A 17,564-nucleotide genomic window follows, 5' to 3' on the forward strand; every position below is an offset into this window, starting at 1 on the left:
GAGTAGGTACCAACGAATTACACACGTAATTAGACCGTTGAAGTTTTTCAAATTTTTAGTCAAGTGGTGACTATTGAGATTGGTATTATAGACTTTACAAAATATATAAATGGCAATGGAGGCTAATTAAAAGTTGTTTCCATTTTAAAATTTAAAAAAAATACATTTCGTGATTTGTATTGGGCATATATTTTCAATTTAGTATTATAAATTGGATATAATATTTATATCTTATATGATTCACTCGTTTTTATTAGAACCATTATAAAATTATATTATTCAGATAATTTTTCTCTATAAAAAGCCATAATTATTGAAATATTGAATTTAAAACACAAAGTTTCTTTTCCTCAATTTACATCATTTCTTTTTAAATATAACTCATTAGGAGTATTTGTGGGGTAATTATTGAATGAAAAAGTCACATTTATGTAAAATTATTACCGTAATCAATGATTCAGATGAACCAAGAATTTTTGTGTCTTATTCTCATTAATAGGTGGATTTTGGCCGTTCGAACTTTGGCAACAACATTACCGAACAGGTGAGTTGTTAACTGGTTAAACTGCGTTATTAAATTTTTCAACCGCGAAATTCTTCTTCTGTCCGCTTCTCTGGCTCTTAGCCTGCAAGATATTTTGTCGAAAGACTTATCGGTCTGAAGATGTCAACATTTCTAGTATTAATTCTATTTAGGAGTTCCTTTTCCATCCTGTGGATCAAGTCATTAAGATTTGAGATGATATAATAGATAACCGAATGAGTGTGTCAATTTATGAATAAATACGAATTATCGTTTTTTATTATTATAGGATCAATCTTTCATCTGGTAAAGTTTGGAATACTAGATAATAAACAATTGTTTTGAAAGTCTTTAAAATGTTGGCAGTGTCAGTACACGAAACATGGCGAAAACCAGTGGTTTATTGATATATTTTTTTTATTAGCTAGATCCAAATGAGATGTAACGATAGGTTTTCTGTATATTTTTTCAATTTCATACTATTTTTTAAATTTGGTAAAGGCTGTAGTTAATAAAATCGTCTTATTTATATTAAATTTTATATTTTTTAAAACAGTATACTCAGCTTCATTTGATATTCAAAAATATTGAAACTTTGTCTTATAATTGTGTAAAAGGCATATATATAGAAAGACAATATAAAATAGAGTTCAATAAAATATGTAATAGCTGAACACACTGTTTACACGACCACTACACCGACACTGACAATTACACTGCCTGACGTGCGTTTCGATGACCGATGAAGTTATCGTTTCCTTCATTCAGAGTTCAGAGACTGAAGGAGAACTAGACAGTGAGTGTGTGAGTGTTGGTGTGAAGGTGGTGTAAACAGTGTGTTCAGTATGAATATCACCGATGGTTCCAGAAATTCCAACTTAGTTGTAATAGCTAATAATCTCGAAGTTATAAATTTCTTATCAACCAAAATCATGCGACTGAAAGAAATCGAATCGTTTTAGATCAATTCAAAAATATCGTAATCATTGTATATTGTAAATAAAATGGTAATCTTTAAATAAACTATCGGAAAGTTGGCAAACGAATTGTATCAGTCTTTACGGTACAGATTTTTTTAACATCAACTTTTCTAATCATTTGAAGAACATCTCCTCCATACATGAGTCTAATTTTATTCACAGCTTTTTAATACAATCTTTACTTCCAATATGCGTCTAAATGTTTGAGGACATACCAAAATATATCGAAAACCTCATAACATTTAACTTTTACAATTTGCCTATATTTGTGATACGCAACTTCAACAAAACAACAGAAAAATTATACAATATTCATCAATGGAGAATGATGTCACTTGTGCTTAGATTATTAGCTATTTTTTGATAAAAGTTTTCGTTACAATGTAAATAAAAAATGGTTGTGAACTTAGTTGCTATTAGAATCATACACGTTGATATACTATATTCAAATTGATTCGTTGCTTTTACTTTAATCAATATACCACTTAAGATTTATATGAGTATTGCTTGGATTGAGTGTTAGATTCTAACTTTTCTAAGTCCTTTTTTGTAACAGTTGATAAAAAAATATATTTCATGAAAGTTATGGTACATCTTAACATTTAATTTGAAACGTATATTTGTGAAACTCAGTTTTTTAGAAGTTGTATAAGTCACATTTTTATTCCTGGTAAAAGAGAACACTGACATCGTTATTATAAAAGTGTTGCTCTAATATTAAGAAATTACTTATAAATTAGATGGATATTTTTCACCGAGTATTCAAGACTGTATCAGTAATAATGTTAAATGTCACGTTTATTTCCCTCAAAAATGAATAATTCGGTTTTCCGCTTTGAAAATCAGATTCTTGTCCAAAGCTCACTATTTATCCACTAATTAGAAATTAGTTTCCTTACGAAACCGTCTAATTTCTTAACAAGTCGGATACGTCTACTTTCACCATCAATTTTTGGAGAGAACAATGTTTGGGTTTATTTTGTTATACACTTACATATCTTAGCTATGTTCCTGTTTTATATTTTATTGAAAAGTACTGGATTTATTGAAATTTACCGCAAAACTTCTGAAACTCAATCCTGGTTCACAGTTCGTTACAAATTAAGTGAGTGTTTATTTAGATATAATTCATCAAACTAATGTGTTAGAAATGAATCTGAATACACCAAAAAATTATTATTTCTCCAAAATGACGATCACCTTAAAAACAATGATAATATACAAAATGAAGAGCTACTCAAATAAGCCAATTACAGTAGAAATAAAGAGTAGGATATTAACTGATAATATCTAAGTATTGGTTTGACCTAGCTACTCATGTTGATAAGTAATTCGGTTTCTGTACTTATATTCAAAGGAATACATACAAAAATTAACTTTCTGGACATGGTGCGTATTGAAAAGGAACATCACAATTATGAACAGCCTATGAATCTACTAGTTTTTAGAAAGTTGAAGATTTACGTTTTTGTCTTATATTTTTCCTTAAAATTGGATCAATAATATATTGAAATTTTTAAAAAATACTCTGTTTTCGAAAATCCTTGTATAATATTAGAATTTATTGCTTAAGTATAATACTTTCCTAATTCAGCATACAGTGAACTAGAAAGATTAATTTTTCTATATGAAAATATTGGAGCTTCCTCCTATATTTTCTAATTGTCATTGGGTCAATATTTTTCAAAACAATGTTTCGCATGCTAGATGTTTTAGACAACTCAGTAGATGCAATTATAAATAAAAAATAAACTTCAATCCGTTCTAACTCGACCGCTTTCCAAATTTTATGACAATCCGTTCACAAATCAGGAAAGTATAGTTCAACCAACAATTACGAACTAACAAAAGTAGTCAAATTGATAGGGATGAAGGATATTCACAGTTCAAATCCAATCACGCTCGTTCATTCATTCCGGTGTTTAGTGGTTATCAAGTGCGCAGTGTCGAAAAAAATTCAAAATAGTGTTTTCATACAAATTGTCTCATATTTTCTTCTGGTCTACTACTACAGAAATCATAATCCAGCTTGCAGTCTCAATTTCAAAAATCTTCATCCAAGAATATTGCCGCGATCATTAGAGCAGCATTATTACATATACTCCTCATCCCTCCTGAACTTTTTAAGTTCGAGAGAAGCTACGACTATAAGAAGAGTTTGAAACGTACACCCGATTATTGGATATATTCAGGGAGTCGTCCTGTATGTCACAATAGTCATGCATGCTCGTCAAGCATATAATTACCGATTCTAGATAATACCACGTATCTGGAAAAACCTTACACAGATCAAATAAACTTGTTTTTACAATAGTTCGAATGATTTGATGAAATACTTTTGAAACATATGTTATGATTATGTTGAGTATGGATAATTAAATCTTGATATCACGCTGGCAAGGTTATTTTCACAGTGGTTGTGAAGTATTTTAGACGAGTAATTAATGTTTGCATAACAATGGTAGATCCTTGCTATGAATATTTATCGAAATATTTCTTCTTGATATTTGTAAACATTGGGTTATTTGTTGTCATAAGTCCTTAATAATAAACATATTTCTGTTTGTGCGACATAACATCTCTTCCCACAGCTCCACGGTCACCCGCTTTGATTTATAGTTTGTAAATTACTTCGCTCGTTTAAGTAGATATAAATAGGCTAAGTTAAATACGAAATTCTATCAATTTTCGTTTCTTCAAATAGAGCAATTCAAATTTTGAATAGTATATAATCTATTTGTTGGTAGACTTTGGTCGACAATCTTAATAAACAGGAAATAATATTTAGAACATCTCACGCAGTTTTCGTAAGATCTTCACGAATGAAGTAGTTATTTCACACAGGTTGTCCCACTAATGGTATAATGCGGGAGTAAAGTGTGAAAACATGAATTTTCTAGGTGTATATTTAATGAGAAAGCAAATTTATTTTTGAAATTTCACTGAAATAAATACTATTTTAATATTCAATATGATAATTTGTGGATTTCCTAATATTTTAAAGGCAGTTTAGGATTCAATGATGCTGTTTATTGCTATTATAGTAAGGATTTTTCTTGAACGAATCAAAATAAGTGAATTATTTACTGCTTTTATAGCTATGAAAATGATGTGATGCGACATAATTATTGAACTTTGAACTGTTATAAATAATTTGCCTTGATAACCATACAAACTGTACATGTTGTTATTTCTTGTCCAAATACGAGAAAATTTCAATAAAAAACAATTTGCTTTTAAAAAGCAAGATAATCTTGTTGTGCAAGATAATTAATTTGTATACTGTAATTACGTTATGGTTAGTGACCGAGGAGCTTTTTCAAAAATTCAACAATACACTTTTCTCAAAAAAACTTGCAATTATATACCGGTACACTCACAACTATAAAAATACAACAAAATTATATCTATCACACTAATCCAGTAGTGAAACACTGGGATGTTTGCACAATTGTACAAGTACGAAGGTTTTCTAAAACTGTCATCTGTGGTATACAATGTTTCCAACGATTTTATTCCACATTCAGACCGATATTTTGATATTTAGTAAAATCGGTATTACTTGTGGTTACTGAATGTGTTTAAAGTACCGCTAAACACAGTTTCGAGTTTTTAAGTGTTAAAAATGAGTGATTTTGGGAATAGCAGAAAAATATAAAAACGGACTTCAGAATATCATCTCGTAAAAGATTTTCAACTATTGAATCAAAATCTCTACTCAAATATATCAAACGTGGAAAGCCGTTCAGGAGTACCCACCAATTTATTTTATCACGTTAAAGTTTTTATTGTTGTAACATTCAAAAAAACTTTGTATTTCGTTTTAGTGGTAGTGAATAAATTATTATTATACATTTATTTCATAAAGTAAACCGTTCAAGAGGTGATAAAAAAATTGTGGGAATTAAATTTAAAAATTATTATGTGCTATAGCCAGGCTCGTGTTAAATAATTCGGAAATAACTTTATAGAAACGGATATCGAGGAAAACAAGCGACACAAAGTTCAGAAGAGAAGCAGTCAAAGTGGCAGTTATGGGTCACTTACAATACCCAATAGATAAGAAAAGTGGCTTAGGTTTCCGGTATACGATAAACTAGTGCTGATCTACTTTTATATTTTGCTCATATGACAAACCATTGGTAAAAGAATTAAATGACTGTGATCACGATCCTTGATGGATTTGTAATGCTTATCTCCTAAACAAGACATGTTCGTCAGATAAATACTGCTTACATTTAAATAGTGAAATGAATATATACAATTGCAGGTATTGGAGTGAAATTAATCCATTTATTAATTTTCTGAGAAATATTTTTGGGATTATATTATCGTACCGTTTTTTCTTCTTGATAACCTAGGTCTCTACAGCTACTTACATCTGTTGGAAGATTACAACGATTTAATTATTATCCAAATTCTCGAAGACGACAACAAACTGTTTTTTTAGGAACACCTAATTTTGCTGAATCGGTCCTTCATTTTCTGGTTGACGGATTGGACAAAGAGGATCAGTAGAGTGGTCAACTTAGTCACCTGGTTTAAAACCTTTAGATTTCTTCCTCTGCAGTAATTTCCCAATACAGTTCATTATCTAAAAGATTTACGTCAAACAATTTTTCAAAAATGTCGTTTATTGACTTCAGATACCCTAAGAAATATCCGAGAAGAATTTTATACAAAATTTTAATTTGAATTATACCCTTTGTGATTTTATTTTTGGAATTCTGTTTTGTGTTCAAACCGACTTAGGTATCGTTTGAGAACCGTTTCCAGGACGGAATTTTCGATAATTGGTTGATAGCCAGTACGGTTACAAGAACCGTGCATAGCCAGAGATTGCGCAAAAAATATCATTTAAATGCTTCCAAGAACGGCGTAGATTAGCAGTTTGGAACAATCCTTATAATATACATATTACAGAAGTGTTCATTTTTACGAATCTAGAAATCAGGGTGTAAACAAATACTAGTTGCATACTTTTTCTGACAAACCAAACGTTTTTCATATCTAAATTAATCAAATAACAACTTGCAGAGTAAAAGAGATGTGACATCTATCAATTTATGTATACTCCATAATTTTGCATGATTACAAACTATTACAAAGTAAATAATATATGATTATTGGTACCCGTGCGTATTCTTTTGAACACCGTAAGATTTTAAGAAATTAAAAATGAAATAAATTGTTTTTCTTTGTTTCTTGGAAGGAAAATAATCTATTATGGCTTAAAAAATCGAATTTTCTGATACTATTAGAACAGCTGATTATTAGTTAAAACACTCTTTTCTAACGTCTTTTATAGATGCAGTTTTAGAAAAGGCCTTACTTTGTCTTTTTAAATAAAATCACTCGACAATCGACTTTTGGATCTGTAGCAAATAGTCTACGTGAAGATTGGTCAAATTTTGGGTGAGAATTTCATGAAAAATACGATAAAATGTAAATGTGTTTAAATAGGTTAATTTATAGAAATAACGTAAGCCTAGATTAGTTTACACAATTTTGTAGAAATTGTGGTGATGACTCTTTTTTCTAACAAAACAAAACTGTTGCGGGAAAAGAAAAATCAATCCAAATAAATTACAAGAAGCATCACAAATTCTTGATAAACATTTTTTTAATCGCTAATCCGTTTTGCCACAGTTTTATTAATGAATTTGTTTCTTATCATTTTCTTCATATTTCAGGAAAGAAAATTATTACGTCGACTTAAAAACACAATTTGGGGAATTAAACACTGAAGCAACGAGCATTGAGTAGTAGCTGGATTTAAATATCTAATAAAGTTTCGTTCTTTGAAGCGATATTGCCGGCTAAGATTAAGTAAGTTATACAAGTTGTGTATGACGGAAATACTCACACTGTAGAAGCGCAATTATATGTGCAGAAAAAATTTGTATTGCTTTTATACATTGACATCCATAAGAAGCGTAGCATAGAATAAAATATGGTTATAAATTCATTAGGCATTTTATATGAGCAAGAGTAATCAATATGGTGTACAGCAATTCCCCATAGTGCGAAGCGAAGTCTATTAGAGATTCTACGTCCTTAAATTTCACTTAAATAGAAAATGATAAAAGAATTCATAAATTCATTAAACAATGACGATAGTTTATTTTAGATTAATTATAAGTTAAATATAATTATTATCCTTAGCTTCCACTAAGGAACATTTCTGTTTACACCCTGGGCATATATAAGCGTAATATGGTCGATTTCACATTAACAAATTTAACATTACTTTGTGTAATGTTGTTAACTCAGTACTTCTTGATTGTTTCTCCTATTAAAAGGCCTATCCGATTCTGGAGAAGAAACTTCGTATTTGCTGTTGATCATCTCAGTTAAATCAGAGTTGTATGTACCGAAGCAATACTTGCAACGCATTTTTGTGTCGTCATCCACCCTTACTGATTGCATTATAGCACAAAGCGTTACAAACGAAATCACAAAGAGAACTGAGGGTATAGTTATCGCTATTATCAAGTCTCTCCACGTTTTTTTCAAATCGTAACGGGACACCACCATGAAGGAATTTTTCTAAAAAATATGTAAATTAAGCTCATTGACATTGTGTCCTGACAATTCATTTGTACAGGACAATTTAGGAATTCACAGAATGTTTTTATTTTGATATCAGTGACAAATGAAAGAAATTTTGATATGTTGTACAAATTTTAAATATTTAAATACTTTTTTTTGATAATAAAAGTCATTTTTGTGTACCGGTATCGTCCCGTTTCCGTTCGAGTGATTGTTTTGATATCAATCAATCAATACATTTGTGCAATACTATATTTTTGGTTATTTTATTAAGAATTGCGGCACTTATTCGGTAGGATTTCTTATGAAGGAACATAATTATATACTTATCGACTCGGTAAATTACATACATCAACACTTTAGTAGTAACAGTGCTTTGGTTCTTTTATAAATAAAATTAATAAATTGTGTTGATTTTTTAAACGAAACATTCCACAAAATTCATTGCACTTGCGAAGGAATAAAATATTTCGTGAAATGTAAATTGCTTATAATCTATAGTGGTGCAGTTGCCTTCCCAATTATCAAAATTTCTGTCAGTTTGTTTTTAGGACCTTTCAGGAAATATGGGAATTATGTATCGGACCTTAGATAGAATCATCGACTTATTAAAGGTGTTATGGACCAGCCTAAACGATTTTAAACACAGTGCAAGTTAGACAATATACGAAGGAGGGAACTAAAGAGGGAAAATTTATCTCTAGAGCCTGGAGTTTCTTTTGATTATGGTTAATTACGATACTTCATCTTAGAGTGAAGGATATCTAAGTGCCCTTTGTCCGTTAGTGTCTTATCACCTTCCATTCATTCTATTTTGGAATATGGATTATAGTGACGTTTCGAGTGATTTTTTGAAAAATATGTTGTTTTGTAAGTTCATGTTTGTGGTTTAAGGATGCTTCAATCTTGTTGTGCCATAAATGACTAGAAAGATAAAAGATGCGGAATAAAAATGACTCCGACTTCAGGTATAAATGACTAGTGGCTATAAGAAGAGAATATTTTGAATCAAGTGATTTGTGAAAAGCACTTCTTCATGGGACACTTTGAAGTTAATGTAGTTGGGAATAGGGTTTTAAAAGTTTTTGATTTCAGTATTATCTTGTTTTGTTCATTCTACTTTAAATTTCTTCTACTTATAGACTTATTGACCATTTCAGTTATTATTATTAATCAGGGTTTGTACATTCCATACAATATACCATTTTATTACATTTTATGTCTACATATTATATTATACAAATGCCATCAACATAATCCCTTATTTTTGAACAAGAGTGGTAGAATTTAAGTAGACAAACTTTCAAAGTGTACAAATGCTATAAATATTATTATGATATTGTACATGTTTTTAAATTTATAAACTGGTTGGCTGCGAAGAGGAAAAAATCCAAATGAAATCAAATTTTGTTAGAAATAGGGGCGTAGTTTATGGTTTAGAAAATGGCAAGATTTTATAGAAAATATCCTTTACTTTTACCGTTTATACTTATAACGACCAATATTAAGTATTAAATTGTAGTCAATCTAAAATTTTCAAAAAAGTATCAATTTAAATAAAATATTTGAACAGTATTCCTGATAATCCTATTTATATTTTATATAATAGTGTGGGTTTTTGCTTTCTTTAGCTCAATCTCTATCTCAACCTTCTCTTTCTAATACTCCTCGGAACTACTTGAGAAAAGATACGTAAGGCAGGTCCATAACTCTTAATAGGCCGATGGATAGAATACATGGTTGAATTTACTTGTTGATGTGGGGCTCATCATTTATTACAATCTGAATGACTTTTCCATAATTCAGCTGTGGCCTTGACTTTGCTAGTCGTTTAGTTTTACTGTGTAGGCCTGTTGAGAACGGTCAAAACTACCTAAGGGTGATTACGGTTCCCGGTTTTTTTTTTTTTGGGAATACGTAAAAAGGCGAGCCAGTTGTAGGTTCTTTTGACATAAAAAGGCTAACGAGAAGTGCCCAGGATCCAAAAGCATTAACACTTTTGAGTAATGACGATTAGAAAATGAAAACATGCATAACATAACACCTGCCTTTGCAATGATCCATATCAGAGAGAAATACAAAATCCAGAGACTGTACAATTGGTACGAGCATGAAAATTAGAACAGCTACAAGATTCACGAGATTGCTTGTTTCCTGAAAGCCCAGAATTTCGAAGAGTTTTATTTCAAAATTTATTACAGTATTATCGTTTTATGTGAGGTATCAATAAATTTTGGACTATTCTTGAAATTAACCACTATTTTCAATATTATTATTTTTGTGATTTGTATTTTATTGGATGGCTTCATTAGTCAGTTGAGCTTGAAGTTAATGATGGAGGTGCTCGGCACAGTCCTATTGTTTGATAATTTATTATTATTGAGGTATTTTTTTGTGATTTTAAAGTTTTCTAAAGAATTTGTTCTGCATGTTGATGGTTAAGTTCAGCTTTAGTCCGAGATTCTTCAAGTTGAGTTTAAAGGCTCCTCCTATGTTTATGTTTATGTGTCTCACTTCTGCCTGTTGGTATATTGTCTGGAACTCCTCAGCTAAGTCATAGCATTTGGTAAGCTTGGTTGTTTCACCTTTTTCTAGGCTGTGGTCACTTGAATAGGAGATAGGAAGCCACATTGCTTTGTAAGTTCTTGGTACACTATTCCTGTCATAAGACAGTAGGTAACGTAACAAAATAATCAATTACCAGATTTAGGCGATATTATCAATCATGCTGTAATTTACGGTAGTCCGGGTAGTCCCATCTTGTACAGATACCTAGTAGTCCCTTGATGAAGTTTACACATCTCTCTACGTCATCTGCTGTAGTTTACAATTGCAGAATGAATTTCAAAATAAAGTTATTTAGATATTGGGCAATGAGAGATTGAGAGAAATTAATTAACATGTAAATCAACACATCATTAAATAAGAAATGGAAATAATGACTATTGTAACAGTCCATTAGAATATATTGATAATTGGATGATAAACATGTGTCCAGATATCGCAAAATAGCAGTATAGATATGTATTTATTATTGTTATGATTGGTATCTTATTATGTTACCTATAATATAATTGAAATATCGATTTTTCAAATAATTTTAATACTCGGCAGAATTGTATAGAACATAAGAAAACATTCAACAATTTGGGACTTGGGGTAAGACTAAGGAAGCGAGACGGACCTATTAACAAATAGGAAGAATATAAAAACATTTATACTTAGAAATGACAATACCGGTACCATATTCACACGTGAGAATTATGACAAAATGAAAAGAAAAAGAAAGGAGATGTCATTACTTACGGCAAAACGAGTACATTGTGCCTTACCTTATTATAAAAACACGGGAATCTAGACGGTGAAGTTTGGTTCCTCCCATCTCTTCCATGTGTCTTAACAAAATCTGAACACTCTCCTCTAAGAGTATTTACACAGCCATCCAAATTGATAAATAATCGAGAAGCATTATATATGGTCAGAGAAGATTGCATTGGGACAAACTCATTCTTTGGATCCACTACATTCCTATGTTTTCCAGTTAGATTCCAAAATTCTTTGAATGTTATGAAATGCTTTGGAATTATTTCTACATCGTAAATTGTGCCGTTTATACAGTCTGTAGCGCTAGAAGTATTTTAATGCGTTAGATGGATAATAATCTTTTTTAGTATTATAAGAAACTTAATACCTAAGTGATTAAAACTGATGAACAAGCTACTTAAATCATCGCAAATTCAATAAAAATTTTTAATTCGAATATGAAAGTGATACTTCAACGATAAGTATTTAATAGTCTTTGTATTTATGAATATAAAATCAGGCCAATGTATTTGAAATGTATGTATGATATGAAAGAGTTATTTTTTCTTTCAATAAAGGCTACCAAATAAATTCCCTCTCCTATAACGTCAGTATCCAGCATACTTATATACTTGACCCAATTATATCACGTTATTGTTGATGCAAATAACAACTCAATAAAATTTCCCTGACAAAGCAAATAGTTTGGTATTACAAGTAATGTGGTAATACTGTCATTAGAGCAAAGTAAGACGGTTAACTCCTATTAGTATATAACCCGTTGTTTGCCGGAAATTCGAAGAACGCCAAAAAGCGTATTATTCTTTATCATCATATTGCAACGAATCACTTTTTTTTTATTTCTGTACATGAAAAACGGCTAGTTCGGAGTAAAAGTATAATATAGCAAACCTCGTATATATTATTTCAGTAATAAACTACCAATTTGATAATGACATTAGTGAAATTTTAAATTATTTTATACCATTATATTTTATTTCAAAAAGTGCCTCTACTTATTCCAATTTAAAATGTTTTTGTTTTTCCTTGACATAAATTATTCCACTTCTATTAACAGTGAAAAATTAAGTTATTAATTTAATGCTTTTTTAGCATTTATCCCAAAATATAAATATTTTGAAATGTTTGAATTCAACTGGCTAATCATCCTTTTTGCAAGCAAGTATTCCGAAGAAAGAGGTCAAGGGATAAACTTATCCGCAACTTTTTTTACCGTAAGTGCAGAAATGATATATCTTAGTATTTGCCTCCTGTTTAATCCGTATCCAGTTAAGTCCTCATTTTTACAGGCTGTTTCTGTATTCCAATTCCTTCTGGGTTGTTTTGGTTTCCCAAATCACCTTTATTGATCTGTCTCTCCTTCATTCTCTCTATGTGTCCAAACTCGCTCCAAATTGTTGTTGTTCTATTTTTTACACTGCTCTGATTACGTTTAATTCGCGTCTAATTGTGTCGTTCCTCACTTTATCTACTCTCTTTACTCCCCATAATTTTTTTAGGATTTCCATTTCGCACGTTGTTATTATCTTCATCAATTTGTTAGCACCCAGGATTCGCAACCATGGTTTAGAACGAATAGTACTGATTCGTAGATTAGCTACCTCTTCGTCAATTCTTCCATCTGGTCTTCATTCCAAGATACTGTAGCTTATTAATGTTCGACTTTTCTAGTTCTTGTATTAGTTCAGTTATTTTTTTCTAGTTTTTTTTGATTATTTCATTTTCGTTTCTGTCTTTTTTGGGTTTATTTGCAGTCAGTATTGCTTCATTTCATTACTCCAATTCCGCGTTCTGTTTTGTAGCTCTTCTTATTAATAGGTCGTCCGCATACATTAGTTCATTTATGTCGATTGGTCTCAGTCTGTTGTATTCTTATCTGTGTTTTCTTTCCTCCTTTGTTCACTTATTTAGCTATTTTGTCCATGATTGAAACGAACCATGACAGGCTAAAAGCGCCTCCTTGACTGCAATATAAATCCCATTGTGTGTGTCTGTTATTTTTTTTATGTTATTTGTCTAGTGAATATTCAATCTTGCGTTGATTTGTTGGATCTAAATGCCTTCAAAGAGATTCTTTTGCTTGTATTAACGATAACCCTCTAGAATTTTTCAATCGTTATTTTTTCCTTTATTGTAGATGGTTTTTATTACTATTATTTTCCACTCCTTTAGGATTGTTTTTAATAACCGAAATACTGCTAGTATTTTCGGTTTTGGCTCTACTCGTATTACACTTGTTCCTGTTATATATTCATCTTTTTTTTCTTATTGTTCTTCGTCTCTTTCTGCTTTTATTTGTCTTGCTGTTCCATCGGTCTTATATTTCATTTTGTTCAGTTATAATATTACTATTTTGAGTTGCTTAATGGATTGATCTCAGTATGTGATATAGCATTTTTCGTGCGTTTTTCTTCATCTTCTTTACCAACTCCTCTCACTACTTAGCCTTAGCTTCTTTTAGGAATAGAATTTTTTTTTGTTAGTTTCTTTTAGTTTGTTGTTTTACTTGTTTCATATACCTCACTAGCTACATATCTGAGTATAGTTTTGAACGTCACTCAAGTTTTTCAAGATTCGTTTCAGGTATCTTGTCTTCTATTATTTCTTCATCTGTTCTCTCCTGATATTGTTTCTGTATGTTTTTTCCTGTTTTAGAATACATATAATGTTATATTCTATGACCAATTCCTCGATTTGCAGTTCAAAGTTAGCAAATTTACATTTATTTGAGCTACCTTGACTATTATAAAATTGTGGTGCGAAGTAATCATTTTCTGAATATATTCACGAATCTTCAATAATTTCTATAAAATGAGCAACCATTTATTCATGAAAGCCCTAATTTTACGAGATAATCAAAACTGGCAATAAGGCTTAATGAGTATCTCCATTTCTATTATTTTCAGTGAAATGAACGACATTTAAAAAGTAAGTAATTACCTTGAAAAATTGAACGCAAGAAAATTCATGAATCTTGAATATTTCAATTCAAACAAATATCGTATGAATGATAAATGAAAGCGTGGAGACTAATGTACCTACATATGTTACATGGATATCATGTAATAAAAATTGTAATGTTAAAATTGGATACAATAGTTTTTTATATTGAAACGTTTAAATGTTGCGTGATCTAAACCGTTATGTTTAATTCAAATGCAAATATTCAAGACATAAAATGTAGCTAAAAAGTCTGCAAATCTGTTTATTTTTATACTATACAGGCCACTGTTACAATAGGTCACGTTCATAAATTGGTTAAATTGGTTATTCAGATTGACGTTTCTAAAAATATATAAATGCAATGATGATTGCGAATGAGACATTAATTATTTTAGACGAAGTTATGGGTTATTAATTATATATTAATCGATCTACCTACTTCAAATAACGCAAATGAGACATGAAATTCCACTTTTACTTATGTCATAATTTGAAACAAAATGTAGGATTAATTTAAAACTGGATAATTTTTCATTATCTTTTTACTTTGCTTCATGTAAAATTGTTCTTTAATAATTCTACCTGTATATTCTACATAACCGTCTAAGTCAAATATTAATAAAATATTTAATTATAGCTTTCTAATTTTCGAAACCTCCCGATCTAATAAATTAATTTTTATTAAATGATAAAAGGTAGTAGAAAAATGTATGAGATAATCCTTATCAAAACCAGGAGTTGATGTTTCACCGAATAAATATTAAGAGAAAAACAAAATAATGACTAACCTTAAAGAAAAAAGAAGGAATAATGAAAACAGGCCTAAAATAGCCAATCAAATGTATTTCATGGGAGATATTAGAAACTGATTTATTAAAAGTCTTCATAAGTTAATGGAATGATTTTATTTTGTTGGTATCTAATAAAATCTACTTACTGTATAATTTGTGGGATTTCATCATACTGCACTGTGTGACATGACACCATGGTGACTTCATTAGGAAGTTTGGACCAGAACTGCGTGGGTGGGATCAAAGTTCCTTGTATTTTACCTGCAGCTTTATTTGTTGCAACAGCAGATTCACAATGAGCAAATTTCACAGCATCACCAACGCTTATAAAAACATTCATGTTTGTAGATGTAATATTTTCACTGCAAATGCGATCACAGGTGAAAGTTTTCTTAATTTTGGTGCATTTGGCTCCTTTGCATTCAAAAAATCCATTCAATTTCAAGTTATCTTTATCTGTGTCTACTGTAAAACCATCTGCTTTATAGTGACATTCATAAAGTTGCGACATATTAGAGCAATGTCCTAAAGAACAGTTGAATAATCCTTTCAATGATGCACATTCTGATCCGTTATTACAATTGAATTTCTTGAGATGCTCAGGATTTACTGGTGGACATATTGAGGATTGGAAGTTTGTACAGTTGAGAAACTGAACTGTAGTTCCATTTTGGCGAGAAGTGGCATGAATCTGGGGGCAATAGCCGGACGTTTTAGTTAGACACCACTCACCACAAGAAGCCCAACTACAATTATTTTCTGTACTGATGTTGATGGTTTGGCACATAACAGGTGTTTCCTCGAATCCACTACGAAAAGCTCTGTATGATGGAATGTAAATAGCCACTGTTAAATAAATAAGCGAAACGCAACTAAATACCACTACAAGTTGGCAAAAGCATATGCAGCCACATATTCTCTTGTCTTGTTGGGGGATAATACGCGGCTTACATTTATTTCTTCTGCCCATTTTGCACGGTTATTACTACACTCATGAAGGCACTTAATGCATTTTGGGCGATCTATCTCTACATTTCAAATTTTTTTTTTACTTACGTTACTCTTCGATGTTGTGAATCGACTGAATACTCGATTTGTGACACAACTCTGAACGCTTGCGCACAAAATGTTCGCAGAAATATTTACGTTGTCTTTCCATATATTTCTACTTACCATAGATTAATCGTTTCTCAAATTGAGCCGATTGAGAAAAAAATGTTACGCACGCAATAATCATTTGCCACACTTTATTTCTTGTTAGGAAGTATTTTAAACTTCATGATTAGTTTGGTTTGCCGCCGTGTCCGATATTGATTTTTCAAAATGTTTTTATAGGATCATAAAAACGCGATGTCAGGTCCTATCACTCAGATCTTCTCATCATTTAATTGAAATCCTCTATTTAAATAACGCTCCATTAATTTAGAAATCCGATATGTAGCTATTATTAACCAATAGATATCAATATAGTAAATAATAGTATTTTTACTGGACTTGGATTTGATTATTTAGCCAAATAATGATGTTGTTCAAAGAAAACTACGGTAGTAAAGCTTATATTATATATGTTCAACTCTCCATGCAACACATATGGTCTATGCTCCCCATAATATTTATATAAATTATCACAAGAGTTTTTCATCTTCAAAATACATCCATTAACATTTTATTTAGATATTATCCCGTCGTAGTAGTCAAGAAGAATGATATTGATTAATCTACTTATATCTGGTTATATAACGTTAGTGTAGACATCTGTTGAAGACAGAACAAAGCTTATTAATAGATCGATAATATATTGAGATATGTATTATCAACGAAACGTATAGATTTTTATAACTTCTGTAGTGTCGAATACTCGAATAGGTGGTGATCTGATCATTTGTTCAAACATAATCTCAGAAAATACCCGGTAACCCACCCTAAATCACTTGAGAAGTAATGTACATAGACCACAAAACCAAAAAACCATTCAGGGGAACTATGAAAATGATTAAGCTGCTAGAACCACAGGGAGGATATTCAATAATGATCATCTAAATAAAAACATTTGTCATCTATATGTTTTAAAATCGAACATAACGGATTCTATGTGATACAAACGATACGAAGTTCAGAGAACGATCAGGAATTAAGCAGTCGAGCTGGCAGTTTTGGGCCAATTGCAGATCTATCATAACCCAGTCGATAATGAAACAGCTCAGGCATCTGGTGTACTGCAAATTAGCTAGTTGTTAGACATGGAGAAAATTCTATTAAAAAAACTGAAAACGCGCATATAATGATAAAAACTGGATCCTGACAATAATATATGAATAAAAGTTTTTTTATGGAGTGATAAGATTATAATCACGTTATACATATTCTTAGTAACCAGAGAATGATCATGCAAAAACCTGATTTGAAGAGAAATTATGAACTGAACTATCCCTTTTGAAATTCTAAATGGCA

The 17,564-nt window shown here is 30.7% G+C and overlaps 1 protein-coding gene across 1 annotated transcript; it reads right to left on the bottom strand.

The window, feature by feature from the left end:
• Window positions 1-398: 398 nt before the first annotated feature.
• Window positions 399-16,200, bottom strand: LOC130898800 (uncharacterized). The gene is made up of 3 exons (XM_057808334.1): window positions 15,260-16,200; window positions 11,388-11,682; window positions 399-8,052 (listed from the first exon to the last, which is right to left on the bottom strand). The coding sequence occupies exons 1-3, from the start codon at window positions 16,081-16,083 to the stop codon at window positions 7,768-7,770; spliced, it is 1,404 nt and encodes a 467-aa protein (XP_057664317.1). The 5' UTR covers window positions 16,084-16,200; the 3' UTR covers window positions 399-7,767.
• Between the last annotated feature and the right edge of the window lie 1,364 nt (window positions 16,201-17,564).

Source organism: Diorhabda carinulata, chromosome 1, assembly GCF_026250575.1.
Source record: "Diorhabda carinulata isolate Delta chromosome 1, icDioCari1.1, whole genome shotgun sequence".
NCBI lineage: Eukaryota > Metazoa > Arthropoda > Insecta > Coleoptera > Chrysomelidae > Diorhabda > Diorhabda carinulata.

Excerpts from the sequence above, each read along its gene's own strand:
- LOC130898800 (XM_057808334.1), bottom strand. The coding sequence starts at position 16,083 with ATGGGCAGAAGAAATAAATGTAAGCCGCGTATTATCCCCCAACAAGAC. Across the intron at positions 11,683-15,259 it reads GAAATCCCACAAATTATACA|CGCTACAGACTGTATAAACG; the intron begins GTAAGTAGATTT and ends AAATACTTCTAG. Across the intron at positions 8,053-11,387 it reads TCCCGTGTTTTTATAATAAG|AAAAATTCCTTCATGGTGGT; the intron begins GTAAGGCACAAT and ends CATATTTTTTAG.